We start from the raw sequence: 23,840 nt of genomic DNA, 5'->3' as shown, positions 1-23,840 counted from the left end.
CTGACTGGACAAAAATGATCACACCAGAAAGCGGACATATCGAAAGTGAACCGACTGGATTCAACCGGCCCATCGTCTCTGCCAAGCTTCAAATGCCGAACACAAATCTAATCGTGCGGGCAAAAACGAGGAATAGAGCGTCACGACGGTTTCTCATGGAAGGTGACTACTCCGATAAAACCAAACCGTAGGTATTTGGAGATTACGGAAACTAACAGTCGCTCAACTGAGACACCCACTTTCCGTGTCTAGCCGCCCCAACACTCCAAGTCAGAACGAGGGCCGAAGTGCCCTCAGGTTGTCCAAACCTAGGCAGGGACAGTCGATATGCCTTAGCAGAGCTACAGTCACGGGTCCTCGAGTCGGTAAGGTCGAATATTTCTACTGTGGTGTTGCTAAGCCCTTCTCTTTTACCCTCAGACAAACCATTCTACGTGGTGCAAGTTGACTTTGTCCAAATCAATACAACTGCCATACTCCCCCGAAATGGCTCCAGGTATTGATTGTTTCGATGGAATCAGAGGCTGGATGGCGCAATGCAGCAGTCCGCTGCAGAGGTGCACGTTCAGCAAAACCCCATAAATCGATACGAGTGGGCCATTTTTATCACCAGAGGCATCAACCAAAGCTTCACCCCAAGCTGATATCATCAGATCGAATTTGAATTGCTAACACAAAGTGTGCCCAACAGCCAATGCCCACTTGGATCGTTTTTTCCTGAAACTATTTTCACTTCCGGAGACTTCAACTAATGATAGTCAGCTGGCAAAAAAAAAACAAATTTGCCAAGTAAAGAGAACCAACGAACTGAATTTTCAACAGCACACGATAAACGTCCAGATCCTTCCACTGAGCATTATCCTAATCTGTTGTGAGCTGTCGAGATGTCAGCAGGCAGGTAGTGTTGAGCCACAAAACCCAACGCAGTACGATCTCTTTGATCCCCTCTATAAGATATGGAATGAACCATATGAAAAGCGTCAGTGAGAGCCAGAGGAAAATTCACGAGAGAGTTAAAAGGGTTTGAGGAAGTTTCGGAAACTGAAGAAACATGTCCAAATACCAGCAAGCTCATAGATGTGGGGTCCCCTGCAACTCAATTTACCGGTTTTGATTCTGTAACTTCTAAACTATTTTTAAACTTTTCGTTGCCCCATTGGCTCAAAGCCCGTGCACCTGCGTGTGTGCGACGGCCGACTCACGTATCAATAACATTAAAATCTGAAACTCACAAATGTCACCGCCCCCTGTCCAAACCTACCTACCTAATCAAACGCTATCAAGACAGATAAATCAAATTAAGTGCATTCGCCGTGACTGACTGAACAATGCACCAGAACCTAGGAGGAGGCCGATTAATGACTGTTTGTTGCTAGACTGGTCTATTGGACAAGCGCGAGATATGAGAAAGCTACCATAGGGTGGGTGTCATTCGGACGGTGATTTTGCCAGTTTGGTGCATACAAACGTGAGTGTCTCGCACTGTGACCTAACGAGACAGTGTAACTAGGTTACACGGAATCTCGTGTCTGTTCGGTCACTTCTGCTCTATGCGTCAAGATAAACCATCTAGCATTAATCCTGTTCTCTTATCGCGATACTCTACGGGGTGTCAAGGTTGTGCAAACACATAACTAGATCTGTTTGTCAGATCCACTTCTCAACTGTGATGGAATTTTGGTTGATTGAGTGTTAACAAGGAGGGTGAAACGCCCAAGGAATGGGTCGTTGTCATCCATCCTCATCCTCATCATCACCGTAGTCATTAATATTATTATTATTATTACTATTACTGTTATTGTTATCAGAGACAGTAACATCAGTGTTGCCACTAATGCTGCCGTGCAACCAAAAAAATTATTTTATTATATTTGAATACATAGAATGAAAAGAGAACAATAAAGTGAGTAAGCGAGGGGACCTGGTGCTGACCTATCGCAGCCGATCGAACGTATTATTGTCAACAGATATACACGTATACTCTGTATCTTCAATTCAAGAGGTCAAGACCTGCATACAGTTGGTTGTATCACTGAATAGGAACTCGTGGATTTCGTTGTAACCGTTGAGGGCTGCAGAAAAAATAAGGGGAGTCACTGGCTGCAGAATTCGTCTGTTGATATTTGGACTGGTATTGTACGTGACAATGATCCCTGTCACTCTAGACCTGATGGTCTGTTCCTATAAGAACCAGACGGGAGCCAGATTGTTTGGAGCAACATCTTCCCCTCCGATGGATCGAACCGAAGGCATATGAGACAGTCTCACGTCTCATACCAACTCTTTTCGGAACCTCTAGAACAAAAGGGATTCACGTGACATACACGAGTTTCGGTTGCCTTTTGCCAAATCCGAGCGAAAAAATCATTGAACACGTTTCTGTCAGGTACGCAAAAGTTCTTTCTGAAATATGAACAGCGTTGCTTCGTTTTATTAGACTACATTGTTTTTTAATGAGTTTCCCTAGATTCTGGTGCATTGTTCAGTCACCCTCTGTGAAACTTGGCGAATGCACTTAATTTGATTTATCTGTCTTGATAGCGTTTGATTAGGTAGGTAGGTTTGGACAGGGGGCGGTGACACTTGTGAGTTTCGGATTTTAATGTTATTGATACGTGAGTCGGCTGTCGCCCACACACACAGGTGCACGGGTTTTGAGCCAATGGGGGCAACGAAAAGTTTAAAAATAGTTTAGAAGTTACAGAATCAAAACCGGTAAATTGAGTTGCAGGGGACCCCACATCTATGAGCTTGCTGGTATTTGGACATGTTTCTTCAGTTTCCGAAACTTCCTCAAACCCTTTTAACTCTCTCGTGAATTTTCCTCTGGCTCTCACTGACGCTTTTCATATGGTTCATTCCATATCTTATAGAGGGGATCAAAGAGATCGTACTGCGTTGGGTTTTGTGGCTCAACACTACCTGCCTGCTGACATCTCGACAGCTCACAACAGATTAGGATAATGCTCAGTGGAAGGATCTGGACGTTTATCGTGTGCTGTTGAAAATTCAGTTCGTTGGTTCTCTTTACTTGGCAAATTTGTTTTTTTAATGCCGGTTGCTTATCATTGTTGAAGTCTATTTAGTTCGTTGGTTCTCTTTACTTGGCAAATTTGTTTTTTTTTTAATGCCAGCTGACTATCATTAGTTAAAGTCTCCGGAAGTGAAAATAGTTTCAGGAAAAAACGATCCAAGTGGGCATTGGCTGTTGGGCACACTTTGTGTTAGCAATTCAAATTCGATCTGATGATATCAGCTTGGGGTGAAGCTTTGGTTGATGCCTCTGGTGATAAAAATGGCCCACTCGTATCGATTTATGGGGTTTTGCTGAACGTGCACCTCTGCAGCGGACTGCTGCATTGCGCCATCCAGCCTCTGATTCCATCGAAACAATCAATACCTGGAGCCATTTCGGGGGAGTATGGCAGTTGTATTGATTTGGACAAAGTCAACTTGCACCACGTAGAATGGTTTGTCTGAGGGTAAAAGAGAACAGCGATTCCCACATAGCTACTTTCGATGTGGATCCAGGTGTATACAGTATTTTTTGTTATTATTTGACAAACGATGATAACGTTCTACCAACCATCGAGTCGTAAATACTCATATAGTGTAATTACTGTCAGTCGCTACTTGTTTTCAGTGAAGCGGAGTAACCTGTCGATGGTGATGAAGCCTATCTTGTCGGATGACTGGGATTATAGTTCGGACCGCTTTACCCCGGAACCTCTAAACTGTTCTTGGGTGTTTGGGCTGAAACTTCGCAACTTTTTCAGTTCAAAGTTGGGTGCAAAGATGTCGTCATCCACAGACATGTTTCGAACCAACGTTGAAACATGTGAGTGAATGCTGATTGCAGTGGGCTGACTCTAAGGGGTCGGATTGTAGTGGTTCCGTGAGATTAGGTAGGTAGTTAGGTGGTGGCCAGACGATCTTCTGTCGTGGAAACTGTGGCCAGCCGGAGAGTTTGGTGCATATTTTTCAGTCCTGCTGGACCACGAATGACGCCAGATGTGCTCGTTATAATCGGGTTGCAAGGGAACTTGCCAAACGTCTCCGTCGACTGGGATACACCGTCTTTGAGGAGTTGAGAACACCTTCTTCGACGTCTTCCATCAAACCTGACCTAATCACTGTTCGGAAACGCCGAGCAACTGCAATAGACGTCAGCATGTTCTCGGATGGGCGCGGAGTGACTGTGTGGAATGAGAAGAAGCAGAAGTATGGTGCTAATGAATGTTCCCTCGCCATAATCTCAGCCCTACGTGCAATCGGTTGTGATGTCGACTTTTTGGTCAACCAACCGATGGTCATTTCTTATCGAGGGATCTGCTTACCTCGATCCGCCAAGGCTGTCATTGGACTGGGACTTCCTGAGGTCACAGTCAGTGACTTGTGTTTACTTGCCATTGTTGACAAGTTGACACTTTTATGCGTGGCACATGGCCTTGAGTGTGCATTTTTGTCATCTAATCTCACACCAGACCCAGTACGACGGACACTCTGTGCCTGATGTACGAGTCTTGATTGTGCTAGCGCTTACCGCGCCTTGAAGTGTATTCAACATTGTCTGTACTTTCTTCAGTTCTTGGTCTTTAGACGCGTGTTTTCCATACCATACACCATACATACGTTAGGATTCATTTCATCTGACTGGTGGCATGAATTCGAATGAAACGTTGCTCTCTTTTATCTCATATTCTACTATTACCCTTTAGCATTCGTCGCTTGCATTCACTTTTTATTTTTGTGACCATGCTCTTCAAAAATAAATGACAGTTGGTTCTCATATAGTTGTTAACGTCAGAGTGGCATTCGGGTTGGGAAAAATTTGTGATGCGAAGACAGAAAAAATAACGGGAGCTTGGGATGTGGCCCAACAGACTGTCCACAGCGGTTTATCGGTCTGGACCGACAAAGGGCCGGGAGTTCACGGCCAGTGGGGATTCGTACCTTCAGTGGCGAGATCTAGCTGTGAGCACGAGAGCGAGATGTGCTGGCGAACGGAGTTTTCCTGACAGGCTGACAGCCCTGCTCTGCTTTGACCTGAGAATCAAGCCCGTTTTCTATAGAGGAAAATGTTGGTAGCTCAGGTATCGTAGATGGTGGTCGTTGGCTTGTTCGCTGAGCTGGGCAATTTGATTGCAAACGTTGGTGGCGGCACAACCACCAAATCACCGCTACGCACTACTACGCTCCACAATAACGCACTGATGATGTCACTTCGATTGGTGATGAAACGTTTGCAATCAAATTGCCCAGCTCAGCGAACAAGGCAACGACCACAATCAAGCCCGTGCTTGAGGGCTTGTGTGTGGCATAAGCGAGCCCTTGCATTGCCTTCACGGGTCGCCACTGCCTTCATGTGTGACTCGGCTGTCCTCACGCGTATCGAACATGTGTAGTGCGGATGCGAACAAAGATGCCCTAACGTACCAGACAGCAGTGACGGTGAGACAATCTGTGTGCGCGTCCGACATCGAGAACACCCTGGAGTAAGTTGTCACAACACCCTGGCGAAATTAGGTAGAACGAGGGTGAAACCAATCGTGACGGTGTTGGGCTACCCGGAAGCGGGTAGGGATGACCTCAATGGCGTGTGGATGACCATCAAAATAGTGATCGTCGAACGTTTCTCGAGTTCACCCTGAGCCGAAAAAGTACGCTCCCTACATCGGTGGCTAAAGTAAAGGGCAACTGGTTGCCTGTCTCCGAGACAACCTGTTGTTTTGGGGTCAATAAATGGAACTCTTAGCTAAGATGACAGCGTTACTGATGACTTCGCTGTCGTTCAGCTGTAGCACCCTTTCGGTGCCTAACTGCCATGCACCCGAAGGTTCAGCTGTAGCACCCTTTCGGTGCCTAACTGCCATGCCACCCGAAGGTTACACGAGGGCTGGGATACTGACAGCTCAAGCCGAGACAGGGGAAGTCGAGAGGTGGAGGTCATGTTTGAACCACGGACCTTCCTGTCAGTAAATTCGCGCTCTAACCACGTGGGCCATCTCGCCATCTACGCTAGCCATAGATTAACTCGGAACTTCGAAATACCATAAGCGCTGTAGAATCCACTATAGAAACAATATACAAAATAACCACGAGAACACCCACCTCTGTAACTTCTTTGAAAAACTTCTATTATCGCTTGATCAGACCCAGGAACGCCACTGTGCTGTCAACATTAGACAGTATCCATACACAGTGCGATTCCTATACGACGCACCGAATGATTGGCACAGCCAACTTACCCTGATTAGACTGTCAACCTTTCCTCTGTGTCATGTTCAGTTTGAAAAAATAACATGCTAAACTGCAGCGGACAATCATCGAATACGCTTACGCGAAAGGATTGCAGTTAGAAACTTTGGGTTACGTCTTTGTTGGTGTCCATCAATACACTCGGTGACAGCTGCAAACCATAAGGCACGCACGGGGTTACGGAGATGCGTACACCGTGAAATAAGAAACAACGCGATTGAGCCGACTGCCTTACAATTTCCTTTGGAGATCTGTTGATGCACCACATGACTTCATACGGCCCGATATCATCAGTCAATACTCTCGACCCTTTTAGCAGTTTACCATATCCCACTCTTCCCGTTACTCTGTCGTTTGATTGACGCCCAAATTCATAAGGCAATAGTCAGGCAGCGCAGAATTTGGTCACTTTTTGTCCACTGCAAACGTATCTCTTGGTTTACCAAGCGCACTAGTCACCTGTATGCATCAGATACGTGAGAAGACTGATAGCTGTTTCGGACTTACAGGTTTTTCCACATGCTTCCATGTTTAGAGGTTTGTACTCACCCCGTCCCCTGATTATGGCAACCGACTAGAGTTGTCTGTGTGGCTGAAAACCCATGCTCACCGTTCTCCTGCCACTTAGACGCGTCACGTGCACCAAATGAACACGGAGACATTCAGATTGCAAGTGCACGAAGGCCTTTTGGTGGTAGACGGTGGCAAAGAAGAGTAGTTGACAATATGATCAGTGAGTCAATGATCAGTGAGCCCTAGAGTGCCTCAATCGCTCCGAGCTTTCATGGTTATCTCGTTGTGCTGAACATATCAGCAGCTCTTTGATGTTTTTGACTCGACTCGTTTTGTCGAGGACTAAGAATGATAGGCCTAGAATGTGTAGTAGGGACCGCTAATTCCAGCCGGTTTTTCAGTCCGGACCGGGTATAATTGCGTTGCACGCCTGCAAGCACCACTGATGCAAAGTGAAATTACCCGTTTGCTAACTGACTTGCGTGAGTTCAGATAGGCTGACGAGCATCTGAAATGTCTCCAGTATGGATCGTGTTCGATCGACTCGCTTTTTTCGGCATGACTAGGTCTGTTTTAGGTGCCGCGCAGCAATCTTAAAACTTTCATTTATACTGATGCACGAAGTCTTCAAAGCCAGTTATTTCATGTTCAGTTTTTTTCATCTTTCTCTCTCGTAACAAATGTGCATATTCAGGATGCCAGTGTGGAATATTGTCAAGTTGTGAATGTGTTCTAACGTTCAATGCTCGAGAAAACCAAACTATTGAGTTTTACAACATGTATAATAAAAAAATAATCGTTCAGCTGCAACACCCTTTCGATGCCTAACTGCCATGCCGCCAGAGGGAAGCACGAGGGCTAGGGTGTCCAAACATAGACAGGAGAACTCGAGAGACATAGGTTGGGTTCGAATCATGGACCATCCGGTCAGCAAATTCGCGCTCTAACCATTGAGCCATCTTGATAAGGTTACTGCTCGACAGTCCACTACCGATTACTCTCTTCTTGGGGCGCAGCAGATGGACGCTGTTCCCGAGTCTCCGTCAATCTTATCTTCTACTTGACGCGAACTCAAAGATTGAGTTTACCTGATGAGCCCCAAGAGGGGCAAAACCGGTCGTGGGTTGTTAGAGTTTTCAGTAAACTTGTAAGTAGTTTGCTTTATGAAAATATACTGCGACATCTCGAATACTGGACCAGTTGAAACATGAAGCGGCCCTTAAGATTCAGCTGGTGTTCACTTGTCCGCAGCTAAAACCGACCTAGCGAACGCCATTTTGCTTGAGTGACTAGTTTCATTCAATTTACCTAATAATTTAACATGTTTGACGAAAACATTCGCGTCGTCCGTGAAATATTCCTGGTCAGCAGGCCCTTTCTAAAATTGTTGTTACACTGCGGTCATTCTTCTCGCCTGAACTGATAAAATCCGCGTGATATCGCTCATTTGATCTACGCAGAGACAGTGGGTGTATAGACGCAATTCTCGTTTGAATGGCCCAGGACCTGTTCTAACAAACTTTCTGGTTGCTCCACATCAGTCGATTCCCCCATATTTATGTTCCATTCTGTTCCGCAGATAGCCACACACACAGACCCATGCGTTCACGCAGTGCAAACTTTTCACTGTGCTTTGGCTAGGAAGCGTGTTGTATCGCCCCTGTTGCTTGTCTGAACCTGCGCGCGTCAGGACGCGTGAGCCTCATCTCACTGTCCATCAGTATTGCCGGAATAGGTGAAGTCCCAGTAGGTGTGATGCGGACCACAACACACGTCCCAATGACCCACGCGCATCACTTGGACTACCAAATTAATGTCCGAGTGATTTTGTCCTGGAAGCATGTCACCCTGTTGTTGCCTGTCAGAACTCGTCAGAAGTCGTGCGCGTCAACTGGCACGACAGGGATTCCAACCTCCGCGGTCTTTTACCTGAACACAGGAATTCTAACCACCTGATTTCGGAATGAAGAAAGCTACTTGGGGATGATGCCTTTTCTTCACTACTGCGTTTACCTGGACCTAGCATTTCCAGGATGCACCAGTTCCTGTTCTATTTTTTCCCACTGTCTGAATAGGTTTCTACTCACATGAGCAGTTTATATGGAAAGGGGGATCCTACAGTCTGGGTGGACCTGTTACCAAAGTGATTGACGGCCATCAAGTGGGTTGAAAGGTGAAGCACGACAACAGAGAAACGTCCTGGAGGGTTATGGGCAGATGAACTTTAATCCGTATATTGGAAGAAAAAAACTAGCGATTGTGAGAATTTCAGGGAACGGAGATGTGAGGAAAGTGAAACACGATAAACACTACCTAAAACATAGCTGAGTCGTTCGTTCGGGACTAGGAGGGAACGAGGTGCACGGAGCGTTTGTCTGACGGGGAACAGCGATGAAGGCGCGCACGAGATAGAGCAAGAAGTCTGTCGGACATTATCAGTGGAAAACGGGCAATGGAGCATATATTTTCTTCGATTATGATGTAGAGGTGAAAATTAATTAGCAGGGAACCTACCCCGAATATGAAGCAGGATACCGTGTTGGAACGAATGCACGACTTGTTCTGAAAGAGATGGGCAGTGGAATGAAGCTGGAAAGCGATTGGGGACTAGTTTCACATGGAGGACCTATTGGAAAGAATGTACCAGTGAGCAGACAATTGAATTATTTTCTGACGAGATTGAGCTGTACGATTTAAGTATATGTCAGCACAGGAATCGAGAAACGTGGACGAATTTGGATGTATTGGATATAGTTGCTTTCCAATGACTCTGATCCCCGTTGTTCATGAGAACGCTGTTTACGGGCAGCTGGTGAGGCAGATCTCTGAAAGAGGGGTAGCACCCTCTGCGAATGCAACACAAAACATTTGGTATACAGGATGAAGTGTGTGGGGAATGTGGGGTTCGGATGCAAGTGAGAAATTTGTATGAGTTGACTTCTTCGACCCAAGGGAGTATACTGTTAAGGCCGATTTTAGTCGAATGGTTTTCAAGCCATTTCCGGGTGCGTTCCTCGCACTGTGAGTCTGGAATTCAGGTCATCATGCCATATTTCATCAAAAGCCTCCAGACATCAAGAAACACCTATCTGCCTTTACCAAACGGCAGACACATGCAGGGTACACCAAACAGTCAGTACAGTGATACGTAAATCCATCTTAGTTGTTGTTCAGGCAGCCCTGATTTTCCAGGCCACGTATAGCTTGCTTTGCTGCTGAAGTTTGGACGAAACGGGGGCGAGGGAGATGCGGCAGTCGCTTGTCCGTTCAAGTGAGGAGGAGAATGGATTCTACCGGAAGCTATTGAAAGGAAGAACTCATTTATGACTTTGGAGAAGTTTGGCGCAAGATACAGCCTGGACCGGTATGCGTTCATGTGTTAGGGGATGGAATATGCACCAATGAGCAGACCTAATGATAGTGCAAATTGTGCAGCAGTCGCACGACAAACTTCGGAAAGAAATATTATTTGGTAACCAAAAAGCTGGACAATTAGTTTGCTTTTTGTTACGAGAAGTTTGATGCTCAATCAACAACCAACAAAATGACTTATTGAACTATCCATGGGATAAAAACCAGCCTGAAATGTTTCCGGTGTAGAATTATCTGAATACTTGCTTTACATTCGCCCTTACTGTCTTATTTTTCCTTGACTTACGGGGTTTTCCTATTATATAGGATTAAGATGTTACTTCGTTGCTGAGGGACGGCAACAGTTTGGAAACTTCCGCTGGTTTCATTTGCCTATGATTTCTTGTCCGACAACCCAATGCAAGTTGTTTTGTTATCGCAATTTGTACCCGCTATCTGATGGCCTAGATAGATCATCTTTGTCGGTGTCTAGTCGCAGGAAGAGGGTAAACTCATTTTTCACATAAAGTCAAGCATGTATTGTGAAGGGAGGGAGAGTGTCTAGTTTTGGAAACCAGGTTGTTGTGATGATAAGCACGTTCGTTTGCGTGGCTGCATTTATGTGTGTAAATAATATACTTGTGTGACAGTCTGACCGCATGTCATACGAAACCAGCTGTGATGTCGGCACTCGTTTATGGTCCTAATCGATATTGGTAACTTTTACAACGAAGCAAGGACAGAGAGAATACAGCTCACAGTAGGATTATATGACCACGCCTTTCCAGCACAACTTCGTAGTTTAACCTCAAAGCACTGAAACGTTGCCAAATCGTAACTTTTCAACAGGCACATAGCACGGTCGCTGCCAAATCACACGACTGTCCTTAATTTCGAACTCGGCAATGCTGTTTATCTACCAAAAGTGACTATTTTTATTAAAGTATTAGCATCTGTTCTGCAAGGAGTCAACCGTAAGTAGAAATCAGTTTTTTTCAAAAGATGTCTTTAATCCGCCGCTCTGTTTAGATACGTGCTTCTGCATACCTTAGTATATGTATTTTCTACAGGTTTCTTGCTAACCTGTACATCAACACATAAAACATTAAACTAAACTGGGTTCAAACGAACTAAGCGCCGGTCCGGGTGGAATGACCCATTTCAGTGCATATATCAGCCCACCTCGCTCATTGCCATCTCCCGACGTCCAAATTTTTCGGGTTCTCACTTGCTACCGATGTACGCTGACTGTAGTGTTGTCATACCTCCATGTCACAGTTAATGGTCGTGGATAACAGCAAACCAGGCAACCATACGAGAGACAGTACGACATTGGCTGAGGAGTCACACCTCTATGAAGCAGAAAGATACCAGGATACTTAAAGATTTCTAAGTAGGTCGTTCAGTGACTGACCGTTATCAGCGACAACAAGACCCAGGACATGAAACACAATATATGTGAGAGTGAGTAGTTTCAACTACTCGAGGATATCACGGAGATGACAATGAATTGTATAGCAAACAGACAAATTCTCGCTTGTTATGACTATCCACGAACAGAGCTTATGGGTTCTACGTTGTCCACATAAAGGTTCTATATTCCAGGTAGGACATACTTTACAGAAAGACTCTCTCTCTCAATTATATCCGATTTCTTTTTGAACGGGTTCAAGTACTGCATTAAAAATAACCGTTTTCTGTCGGTAAGCTACCGAAAGCGTGTTCACCTATTTTGGTCGCGGTCATCATTTTTTTCCGTTGATTTTACTCTCGCTGGAAATTTTCTACCGCTAAAATTCGGCATGCAAATTTAATGGCTTCTGATTTCCTAAGTTACCTGCATGGTTTCAGTGCCTTAGGACCGGGGTAGTTGTATTTGGAGAGCCAGTTATTCATTATTTAGTTAGACACTCAGTTACAAACTGAGATCTTGTTAGCGTGAGACTCCAGTGAGTCTCTCATTTTATTATATTCTTTAACCGGTTGCTCAATGAGATTCGGTTGGCCAATACCATAACCGAGAGATTCATTTAATCCAGGTTAAACCCATCTCCCATTGTATACGAACGTCCAACTCGACAAGCACAACTTTGATGTTCATATAAGTAGGAAGGTGGCTAAAAATTTAGAAACAACGTCGGTCTGATCAGTACCGAACAGAGCCAAATGATTAATGGACTGTTGATAAGCTTTCATTAGCTTGTCTGATATGTCAAGAATGATCACATAATTTTGCCGGGGAAGGACACAAATCCGATTTAATCTTCTGGTAAAACAAAGAAACTAGCTGAAGAAGCTCGTAATAAAAATACTATCTGAGTGTCTCTGGTAGAGTGTCGGCACTTCCAACACTGTTGCCTGAATAAAGTCACCGAAAGTTCCACCTCATGTGGTCTAGCCTTAACACCTGAAAGGCTCTCACGACGCCCCGAAGACCACTAGGGGCCGGATTCAACAGTCGCTGACCCGCATAAAACTCCACAACAATCACAAAGAAAATAGATGAATCGGTCGAGGAAAACTCGATCAATTCAGATAGCTATAAAAGATGGCTAGAAACAGAACGCTCCGAGTCGGTTTTGACCAGAGCTGAAAAGTTGCAAAACGCTGGCCTCACTTTTTTCTCTGTCCTTAGGGAATGTATTTTCCCTAGCATAACATTTTCAACACGAATAACCTTTAGGCTCACCAAGGAGTAGCTCGTAAGCCAGTTCCTCTTGTTACTGGGGCAGAACTAAATACTACATCTTCCCCTCTTGGTAAACAGATTGTAGGTAATGGTATTTGGAACCAGCCCAGGCCAATTATCTGCTCCACTTCTGATTGAATTTCAAGAAGTCAAAGAAACCCACTTAACGAGAAAGAACTGACTACTCTTACGAAACAATTAACTGTTTTTTAAGTCATCCATTTTAAGCAGTATTCTCTGAACTTCAGTAGAATCGCCAACAAAATGTTTGCGAATGAAGAACATAGTAAACGAGAAATTCCCCTGGATCCAGTTTGGTCTACCGTTAAAGACCACAATGGTTTGCAAATGAGTACTATACTCAAAACCTACCATCACGTTTTTGGTAGAACGACTTACGCCATTAGGCCAATTCATGTTCCAAAACTTCAATGTTGTGCAAAGGCCCATCTGTTTTACGCATCTGCGGAATGGCGTTAGGTTTGTCATAGCTTAAGCAATGACAGTCCTTAATGTTCTGAGGGAACCGGTACATGACAGTCAACACATGAACTGAAAATTAATCATCGGAGAGCCTGCTGATAGCCCACGCAGATCTTTTGTCTTAGAGAGAATTCAGTGTATGATGGAGTTAGAATCCGACTACTGTAGATAATTGTACTGCTCATAATATGGCATCGCACGTCTGTATTTTGATGACGCAGGAAGTGCAATTCCAAGTACGCAACACCTGAAGCATCACTGACAGTTTCTCTGCAATGAACATAGACATAAACGTCTTGTCTATAGCCCGAGACATACGCGCACTGCGGTGAGGATGTATCAAATGGCGCTCTACTCTGGTATATAGAGCGTTCCTACATTTTCTGATAATTCGCCTCACACCGTCAGATTGCATTCGTTTGATCACGACCCCAATTCGGATTATGGATTTGGTGAGTGAAGAGCGGATAGCCATGCTTCAGTTTAGAAAGGAATAAAAATGACCATCTTGCTCTCTTCCGTCCACATTCGCAACCTTAACCTGATGTTCTTAAATCTGCAGAAAATACATAGAGTTTTTGAAGCCCATTCAAAAAGCATCAATTTTAGATATCGATATGCGGAATAAGCTGCAATCACTCGGAATTCTTAGCACTAAAATGTGGATACTGAGTAGAAGAACTAACTAAGATTCACTTAGAACGTTTGTTTTCGGAGACAGTGCTCAAAATGAGACGGGCACACTGACGTTTTTTCTCTCGAGTAAAAATCGATCCTAAATAGGAAGAAAGGAAGCATGTTTTGAACACCACACTCATCTAATTCAAACAACTCGACGCAAATCACTTCAGTAAATACTATGCTAGCTGCACTGACTGACTCCCAAAGCAGCAGCGATTTAAGTACACGGGTAGCAGGTGAGGAACATATCGTAAAACTCCCCAGTTTAGAGCACCCGGTACATCCATGTAGTGTGTTCTTACTTTGTTGCGATTATAAGCAGAGGTAGGTGGCTTTACTGTCCTTTAGAACTTCTCCCCTTGTCAAATGTACAACTACGTCCCCTGCCTTTTCCCTAGTATTTCCCGTAAAGTGTTTTGATGATATTATTCAAATAACCCAACAGAAATCCTAAAGTGTCACAACATAAGTCTGTTGACAGATTAGCATGAAGTTGAGATATTTCAAAGGGGAGCTGTAGCATTAAGTTAGAAGTGTTGCTTTCTGATCCTCGAGGAACCTTATCTTCACATTTCCTAAGTGATTTTTATTTGAAGAACTACGAAACTTCTTTCTGGACAGAACATACTTGTCAGCAACCTTGTGAGTAGTTTCCTTTATGAAAATATACTACGATATCTCGAATACCGTGCCAACTGAAACATGAGGCGGCCTGTATGCAGCACATTCAGTTGTAGAATATCATAAACGAGAGATTCAGTTAAGTCTCTCGTGAAAACCTAATTGATTTGCAAATGAGTGTATTTCTCGAAAACAGTCTAATTTGGGTCCAAGTAGAACATAAGGTTGATGGAAACTCAGGGACTGCGCCTACCTGATGAGCCCCAAGAAGAGCGAAACCGGTCGTAGGCTGTCGAAGAGTTTTCAGCAACCTTGTGAGTAGTTTCATTTCTAAGTCTCATTCCGTTGAGTTAGCACAACTAGAGAAAGTGTGACTCATCGTTATGAAAACCGTCACTGAATTTTTGGTCTATGCAGTCTTGATACCCCGAAATCGACCATATAGATGCTATACGGGTTACGTGGTTAGCGAAATACACTCATTTGTAAACAAATTTGGTTTTGCGAAAGACCCACCTGGAAGACAGCTGAATCTCTCGTTTGTGATGTTTCCAGGCAAATGGTTGTTCAAAGACCAACTATTAACCCCGGAAACTGAAAAGCGGTGAGTTTGGCTAAATTTGGCTTAGAAGTGTATGACCAAAATGTTTACCTCTGAAGCCGTTTCCATTAATGTTCGTATCATTGGCTACGTAAAATGCTTCCTCTCTTAGGATAAGACCACCAGGTCCGGAGAAAATTGCTTACATTTTTGGATCATGCGTTGGGATTATAATGTGGCGAAAATAAAACGGGTCCGGGGCATCTCACTTAATGCTTGGGAAAATTCGCTTTACAGAGTTGCACTCGATGCACTGGTAGGAGTCAAATGCTGATCATCATTAAGATATCATTTGGCCCGCACGGGAACGAGTAACAAATTATGTTAGGGAACGTTTACACGGACGGATTTGAGTGAGAAGAGCGGAAGTGTGTTTCGTGTTCCGTGTTCACCCCATGGTCTTATGAAACAGTGTCAGCTTACTACTCTGTTGGTATGATCACAGAATTCGCTGCTTCAGAGTATCTATTTTGGGAAGCGATTGTTTAAAGTGAATGTGGATTGGACACAATCGTCAAACGCTGGCCGAGCAAACTTTTCACGTGGCACGTCCCACACGGGAACGAGTAACAAATTATGTTAGGGAACGTTTACACGGACGGATTTGAGTGAGAAGAGCGGAAGTGTGTTTCGTGTTCCGTGTTCACCCCATGGTCTTATGAAACAGTGTCAGCTTACTACTCTGTTGGTATGATCACAGAATTCGCTGCTTCAGAGTATCTATTTTGGGAAGCGATTGTTTAAAGTGAATGTGGATTGGACACAATCGTCAAACGCTAGCCGAGCAAACTTTTCAACGTGGCACGTGAAGATGAAAATAACACTCACTGTCGTTCATTACAAATGAGAAGAACTCAAGAACAAAACCTATCAATAACTGAGCAAAATATTCCGTTTCCGATCTCAGTTGAACAGCAAGCTCCTCACAGAAATCGTCCGACTCTGATGCTGTTCTCCATTCGCCGGGGCGAGTTCTAGATTCAGAACATTGAACAGCGCTGGGTTAGAAGCACTTGTCTGATTTGAATTAGGGCACTGATGACTGAAGCTAATGGGATTGGGCACAATTTACGGGTAGTAGGCTAGGACCCGTATCCCTCACCAGTTTTACAAACTCCGACTCGAAAGGAGGGGGAACAACCTCGTGAATGATCTACATTGGACGGAAACACCAGCGAATCTTGAGACTCTTGACTCCAGTGTTTCAGTTCCGCTGCGTGATCCCTGACACTTGTGTTATTTCCATCCTGGCATTCCAGGTATGGTCCGTTGCAAATGATATTGCAAATAGAACAAGTAATAGAGAAGCGCTTTGAGATTAATCACATCGCTAATCTGAACATTAATCATCGACGAAGCGCAAAATCCTTTTGCTGACGCCATTCCAACTTCCGAAGCAGCATCGAGACAGCTCTCAAAGCCTAATTAGTCTTCATTTTAAGGAACGCATTGAAGCCACAGCATATTTTCCGGAAAATTTGGTTAGTTGACAGACGCACTAGTACTTTTGTATGATATTTATAGATCTTCGAACATGTAAGCAATCACGACCAGTTTCCCTTTCGAAAACAAAACCCCTAAACTAGTGATCACTCGTTCCTTGACCTCGAGTCGTTCGTACTTTAAACAGGATGAATAATTTCAACTTTTGTTCATCACTTTAATCGCATGCAGCTGTTAAAGTCGTAGGAATCGTTTACAGTTTGTCCTCACAAAAGAATCAGACCATGAAATCTTGAGTGAGAAATTATAATGCCAACTTACTACAAGCCATGAAGGGCTTTTGTTCTAAAACACTCCATCTGCACGGGTTTAAGTGGGATAGTCCATCGTGTGTTCGAAGGTGGACCCAGATCCGGCAAAGCTCGACAGCGTGGCCTATCGACCAGCACTTCGGGAACATAGATGAGCATAGATCCAGCTTGACTGAATAAATTGACCGCTAGTTGGACTGAGAATCACCCTTAACACAGGAGATGCCCCCGGTCAGGAGAGCATTTGAAGCTGCTAATAAAACTTCTCACGTGACCGCTCTTAACAACCCCACCCGTTGGGCACAGTGTATATAAGGACATCTTTCTGATTTTCTGCACTCCGGTCAAGATCTAACGGCCCAAATTATCCACACAACTTTCATTGTAGCCGTTCGGTGAATGTGCAGCAAATTTCGGTTTGGCGTTTATGAACAGGAAGCCTGAGAGTTCGTGATCCGCGTTGAGATAGAGTGAAATGCTACGAAGGCTACTTCACTGAGCAAACCGTCCAATGCCCATGAGTAGCAAATGATGCGTAGCATGCTCATGGATTCAGTCCCTGGTCCTTCAGGGTCATACTTTATCCTTATACGCACTCTTCCATTGGTCTTCCCTTTGATGTGATCAACGAAGTTTTAGTGGATAGGAAAGTACTATAGGCGGTAAGCACTCATGTTGATATTAACTTAGTTAATATGTGGAGATTCAGTCGAAATGCAACAGAACCTGTCGTCTATAGTATTGTTCAGCTAAATGTGCTGCATAAAGACTGTCTAATTCCAGGTATGGAGGTGATTCCCCTCTGATGACAGTACGCATAAAGTCACTGAAAACTCTGGTCAGCCTACTACCGCGTAAACTCTTCTTGGAGCTCATCAGGTAGGCCTAGTCCTCAAAGTTCCAACACTTTATTTCATACCAAAAATAAAATTTTATCTGTCGATAAAAATTAACTTAGAAAAGTAACTTTTTGATAACGGGAGGCTTCCTGAAATTCATTGCAGAAATTTGTGTTTGGCCAACGAAGTATGTCAGATTAAAAAAAGGGTGTATTGGAACGAAAGTCGCTTTACTGAATATATTTTCAGGAAAGTTCCGGGACAATTCTTCTGAGTACAGTACCAGAGGCTTTCCAAATTTTTGTATAATAAGGTGAGGCAAAAGCGTCTGAGAGCTGTACGCAACCAACTGAGTGGCTCTCGTGTAAGATAGATCTTTATATTCACAGCCGAAGTTGAGGCACATCCAGCAAGTGCAATGAGGTCTTTGGCATTCGAAACTCACGAACGCATGATGGAGGCCTCTTGGTTGGCTAAGCCTAAGTTCGGCATAGAGTTCGGTCAGCAGTAGGTCACATCTCATGGGATCATGAACGGAAGAAAGTGATCCCAAATGAAGATAAGTAATATTATCTGGACCATTTAGATGGCCGGACTCGCTAATGGGCTCACTGTGGGGAAGGAAGAGAGGATTTGTAGTGGTCCACTTCACAATCGGGGGAGGAGTTTTGTTACTTGGAGGTTCATTGTTGTGGTGGATAGACAACATGTGGTTGAATCAGAAGGAACACCAGCGGTTGATTTCCACATCAGGGTCTACAGCGACCACCTCACCATGTCCTTCTGTGAAGATTAGGCAGGAGAAGTGATAGTTCAATAGTGGTCTATCGCCACAGTTTACCTAACGGGATCCTAGTTTTTTTTCAAGGGTGTTTAACAGTGATATTGTCCTGCATATTGACGTAGATTTTTTTTCAAGGGTGTTTGACAGTGATATTGTCCTGCATATTGACGTAGATACACGCCCATTCAGTCTGTTCGGTACGATGGAGAAGACCGCCAGATTCATCCTGGAATTTCAAGGCGAAGGTTCTGTATAATTTAATGTGGAACGTGCGAAAGCGCCATTTCTTGGTGACAGCGAATACTGCGTGTCACATATTCCGCTCAGTCTGGACCGCCTCATAGCGTTTACCAGTAACTTGGGTCATAGTTGTTCTAAGTTGAGCTGTAGCAGGGAGAACAAAAAGAGATGATCGTAATGGCGTTTCGCAGGTCATAGTAGTGGGAACAAAATGCATCGGTCAGTTAACTAAGCCCGTTTGGGTACGGTATACTTATTTGTCGTAGATCCTCGGTTCTTACCAAAAAATCTTCCTCAGAGAACACAACACCGTTGTTTGACTTGAGGGGTGGTTCACTGAAACCCAGGGAAGTTTTAACTTTGGCTACGACGACTACGTAACCCAGCCTGGTAAATCGCAGGAAACCGTTAGAAGGGTTCACTCTAAAACTTGTCCAGAAATTTTTTTCTTGTTTAAAAGTTTTAGGATTCACTTATCGCATGTGGATTCAAAAGCATGCATCTTGAACAATTCGTGAACCAAACCTCTTCAGTTCTATCTTGATAAAACTCATCCAAACGTCTGGTCAAGCCCCAGATGACATGGTCCCATAGGACAGTGTGGTTCTGTTAGTGTTTGACGGGTTTTCACCATAGTCTGTCACCGCAGGGGATGAACAAACTGATATTTGCGTTGTTGAGTGCTAAGGCACAGCCACTGCCGAACCGCTACATTACGACGCACTGATGATGTCCCGCTAGCTTGGTGATGAAGCGTTTGCCTATCCCAAAGTACAAACTAACCACGCTGAAGTGATGCTTCGTTTTGACATTTTCTCTTCTCTTTAGGCTTCAGGGTTGCACCTGCAACATTGCTAATTGAACATTCAAGCCTTTAAGTATCTGCAGTTGGTAACGATAGTGTTTCACATTCTGAAAATTATAGTGAAGGTTTTTTTACCTACGTTTATCTCATCTTTAAACAATATAATCTTTCGGTATTGAGCCGAAAGCCTCGTGGATCACTTGGTAAACCCGAATCATTTGATTATTTATCTGACCATGCAAACCACAGCTATCAAAGCGCGATCAAAAGTTCAAGGTCTTCACCGGCGACATAGAAGTATATCGCCGACGTTGTGGCACTGTGATGAGCTTGGTCTGCTCCTTTTGAATTTCAGTCTACTTAATCTTGTTTATTGCTAATCATAACTTCAAAATACTTCACCCAAAAGCCAAAATACAGCACAACTTCTTTACAAGCAAAATAAGTTTTCAGTCCACTTTGTAGTGTACACTTTGCAAAATGATTTAGAAACTACGGAATATTCCTTTGATGAGGTAACTTGTATTATACGCAAGGGTTAAGAGGACCATTTATTATCAGGTAAAAGGTCTTTCATCGAGAGATCTGATCCCGTTTCTCCATTGACCTTCGCCGACAAATGGAATGACATTTTCCGGAACTTAATTTTTTGGACTTTTGGAAACAGACTCCATCAATCAATCAACAGTTTAATTATTTTTCCCACATCCACTTAAGTCGCTACTAGTCGATCCCTAGCGCACAAAACACGTACATACGGTGTGTGGCCCGGACTGCGACGACCATGCATTGTGCGTCAGTTCGTCCGTATGTGCATGTATGCATGCACGCTGGGACTCTGCTTGCATTTACGTCTGTAATTCGACTTTGTGAGGGAGAAACGGTGACGTACTCTACTCAAAGGTTGTTGCCATCCTATTTTAATCTATACAGAGATGACAGTCGGTCATCAACATATAGGGTAGGCAGGCGCAGCCACACACTGCACTGTATGCCCGGCTAACGAGATCGTGGTCTGATAGGTTGTGCGTCGAACATTTGACGTCAACAAAATAAATCAGCTGACTTCACTGTTACATTCCCCAGTCAGCTGATCGGCTGGATAGGTGTGTACGAGAGAACGACTGTGCAGGCACGTGCGTGAGAGAAAAGGGTGAGATCGATCAACCAGCTGTTTGCAGTCTCGCGAAAATTCAGTCTGTAAGTAATTGTAGCTGTAGTCTGTTTGTCTGAACATGTAGTTGCAATTTACCAGGAAAGTCTCTGTGTTCAACCTTTTTGTCTAGTAGCTACAGCTTTTTTCCGCTCATTGCTGGCCTCCAGACAGCCCACTTCAACCGAATTCGATCCTGTTTCTGGTATCGCAAACATTAGTGCAATAACGGTGGATCTAAACTTAGAGCACCTGAGGCTTGCAGGTCAAAGACACTTCACTTGTACTGATACTTGCATCCCTGGATTAGCCAACTGTGGTCCCCAAGCCCATTTGTTTTTGCCTGTCACGCACTGTTTCACCTTCACTTGTGCTGTTTGACTGATAGCTCTCAAATGTACTGTCACGTGACAAACGTTATATGAAATAAAATGGAATGTATTTCTTGGAGGACCCTTGTTGAAATATTTATCAGCTATCACTTTCTCCATATTGGAATGCAGTCGGACAAGAGAAACAGTTTATGTCGGAGCATGGAGAAGCAGCGATTAACTTCGGCGGAAAAATTTCAAATGATGTGGCATTTGTGAGCAGAACTATCCATTCTACCTTCATCAGTGAAATTCAGAAGTGCACACGAAAGCGAAGTCAGAAAACAGGGGGAAGATGTTGTGGCTTTTTTAGTTGCTTTCTTTGTTGTAGACCTCGCAGTCACCATCCAGCAATCCGATTGTGAAGCTCGTGGGGCAGTGCAGAGTGAAATCCTTAGATAAGGAGATTTTTATTTAGAAAGACAGATTTGGAGACCAATGTAAGGTATGATTCATCTATAGCAACAGCTGGAGATACCAGTCCAAAAAGGCCGTTACGAAGAAATGTGCGTCCTAGAGAATGTTGTGTTCTGCTGCTTGCTCGTGAACTCAACTAGATTCCATTATGCCGCTAACGTTCACTTGATAATTTCAGGGAGAGGAGTTGGTTTATATGGCATCACTGTTAGAATGAGGAGTACTCACTCTGCGTCATAACGGAAGTTTGGCCGAATAGACTGAAAGCAATCGGTATAGAGGAGTGCTCGCTGCAGAGGGGCATGATGCACACAGACAGACCTTACGAAGACACACTGTATAGAGGTGTATTTGCACATCAATACCCTTAGAAACAAAAAACAGCATGTGGTCAGCCGGTCCAAATTTTGAGCTAATATCACTTGTCGGTTCACTGAATATCTGATGTTCCTGAGAGTGGCAAATTAATCTCTCTGAAAAGGAATTCTTGGAATTTTTTATGACTTGGTTAGGATTCAGAAGAAACGTGGGCGGAATTAGGACGGTACCCGTGATGAAGATCACTTAACGCCAATCATTGATGAAACTAACAAGGCTTTTCAAGTCCACTCGACTTAGTGACAACTACGCAAATGACTGGGTTAATAGAGTTTAGAGATAGGTATAGGTTTGTCTTGTGTACTGAAGATCAGCTTCCTTATTTATGTCCACTGCCTCAACGGGAGAGAAAAGTTGAGTATTACAATCCTTGGGATATTCAATCAACACATCTGACAATATACATGCAACGTGGCTTTCCAAGACTGCTAAAGTCGCCGTCGTTTCGTGCCCCATCCAGATAATCAGGAGTTTTATTTCATGCTAATTAAGGAGGATTTTCGTGACCAGAAGGGAGTGAGGTCGTTCACCAACCGTCTCTATCGTATGATGTTTACGGCCTTTGATCAACTGGGAGTGCCAATCTTCAATATCCTCTATCAAGCTCCCACCGCAAGCACTCACTGTATGCAGTGAATGCTTACAAACACCAGTGATGTGTTAGTATGATATGACTTCACAGTTTCTGATGAGTCTAACAGGTACCGTAGTTTACACGAGGGAGCTGACAATGGTTGTTGAATATTGTATGCCTTAAAATACATGATGGACATTCTTTCCGTTTTCCGACTGTCGACTGTGCTAGCCTTTGGGATACAAACACAATTGCTTGTACTATCTTTAAGTGCGCTTTTCAATCTTCCGTCTTAAAGACAGTTGTTTCTTATTGACACCTTAAGGCAAAGCGTGCTTCCTAAATTAGTCATTTTTCAAGGCTTTTTGCTATATTCCCGACCTGTTTGGTTGAGTTAGCGCAGTCAGTGACGTATATGGACGACATTTCAGAGTAACTTTCGGTGTTCTCGGAGGCGAAAAGTCACAATCATTGTTACCTCACTAGCATTTGAAGTTCACCATGATCGTGTGGTAGAGACACATAGTTCACCCTACTTAACTAGATGATCGGACGGACTGGTTCACTTCATACTGAGCGGCCGATTCCCATCCAGTTATTTAGCCATGCCTGTTTTGTACACTACTTGACTACAGACCATCTGATGGCACCAGTCTTCGGCGAGGGTGAGCGACTTGAAATTCAAACTCTTACCACTAAGTATGACTACCGAATCCCAACCACCTTGGGACGCTATCACCAACTTTTTCCAAATACTGCGTAGATGAGTGCTTATGTAGTAATCGATCATCATGGGGATTTCACCCATTCCGTTGCAGTAGACTCGTATGAAACCGCGTGAATCCACAAGATGGCATTCAAAAGCCACTGTCAGCTGCTGGGGTCATGTATGTCTAGACCGCCACAGAGTATCACAAAGTACACGGATGCTGTAGCCTGAGATTACGCAGACCTTTTTCGTCGTATGACTGATATGAATGATATTTCCACCTTTCTGACAACGAAAATTCTCGAAGTTCCACAAACTAATCAGTGAAGACAGCTACCAGTGAAAGGGTTCAAAGTAATGACCAACAAAATAGGTATTCTGTACTGTAGATATTTATTATGAAAAATGTAACTTAATCCTGAGTTTATTTTCATTTCAGATGGGGTTTTCAAATACGTCCAGTACTGAAATTCGAAATGCTCGTACTATTTGTACTGCTATACAAACTTACCGTCACTTTCTGGAAAAAGAAGCATGACATTATAATGAGGGTGAGTGATCACAGGACCACGTGACTAGGCAGATAGTTGAATAGAGTGTCTGTTTCCACTATCAAAGG

The 23,840-nt window shown here is 43.9% G+C and overlaps 1 protein-coding gene across 1 annotated transcript in view; it reads left to right on the top strand.

Annotated features, from left to right (window-relative positions):
* Positions 1-5,397: 5,397 nt before the first annotated feature.
* The window catches only part of T265_08187 (hypothetical protein), a gene marked incomplete at both ends in the record, with an annotated part of 37,067 nt that continues 18,624 nt past the window's right edge, over positions 5,398-23,840 (top strand). The window contains 2 exons of the mRNA XM_009173916.1: positions 5,398-5,495; positions 23,661-23,772. Of these exons, the coding sequence (XP_009172180.1) occupies positions 5,398-5,495; positions 23,661-23,772 (210 nt within the window). The remainder of the gene's footprint in view (positions 5,496-23,660; positions 23,773-23,840) is intronic.

Source organism: Opisthorchis viverrini (genome assembly GCF_000715545.1).
Source record: "Opisthorchis viverrini unplaced genomic scaffold opera_v5_206, whole genome shotgun sequence".
Lineage (NCBI taxonomy): Eukaryota > Metazoa > Platyhelminthes > Trematoda > Opisthorchiida > Opisthorchiidae > Opisthorchis > Opisthorchis viverrini.
Note: the sequence above shows the minus strand (reverse complement) of the source record. Positions and strands in the feature narration are given on the sequence as shown.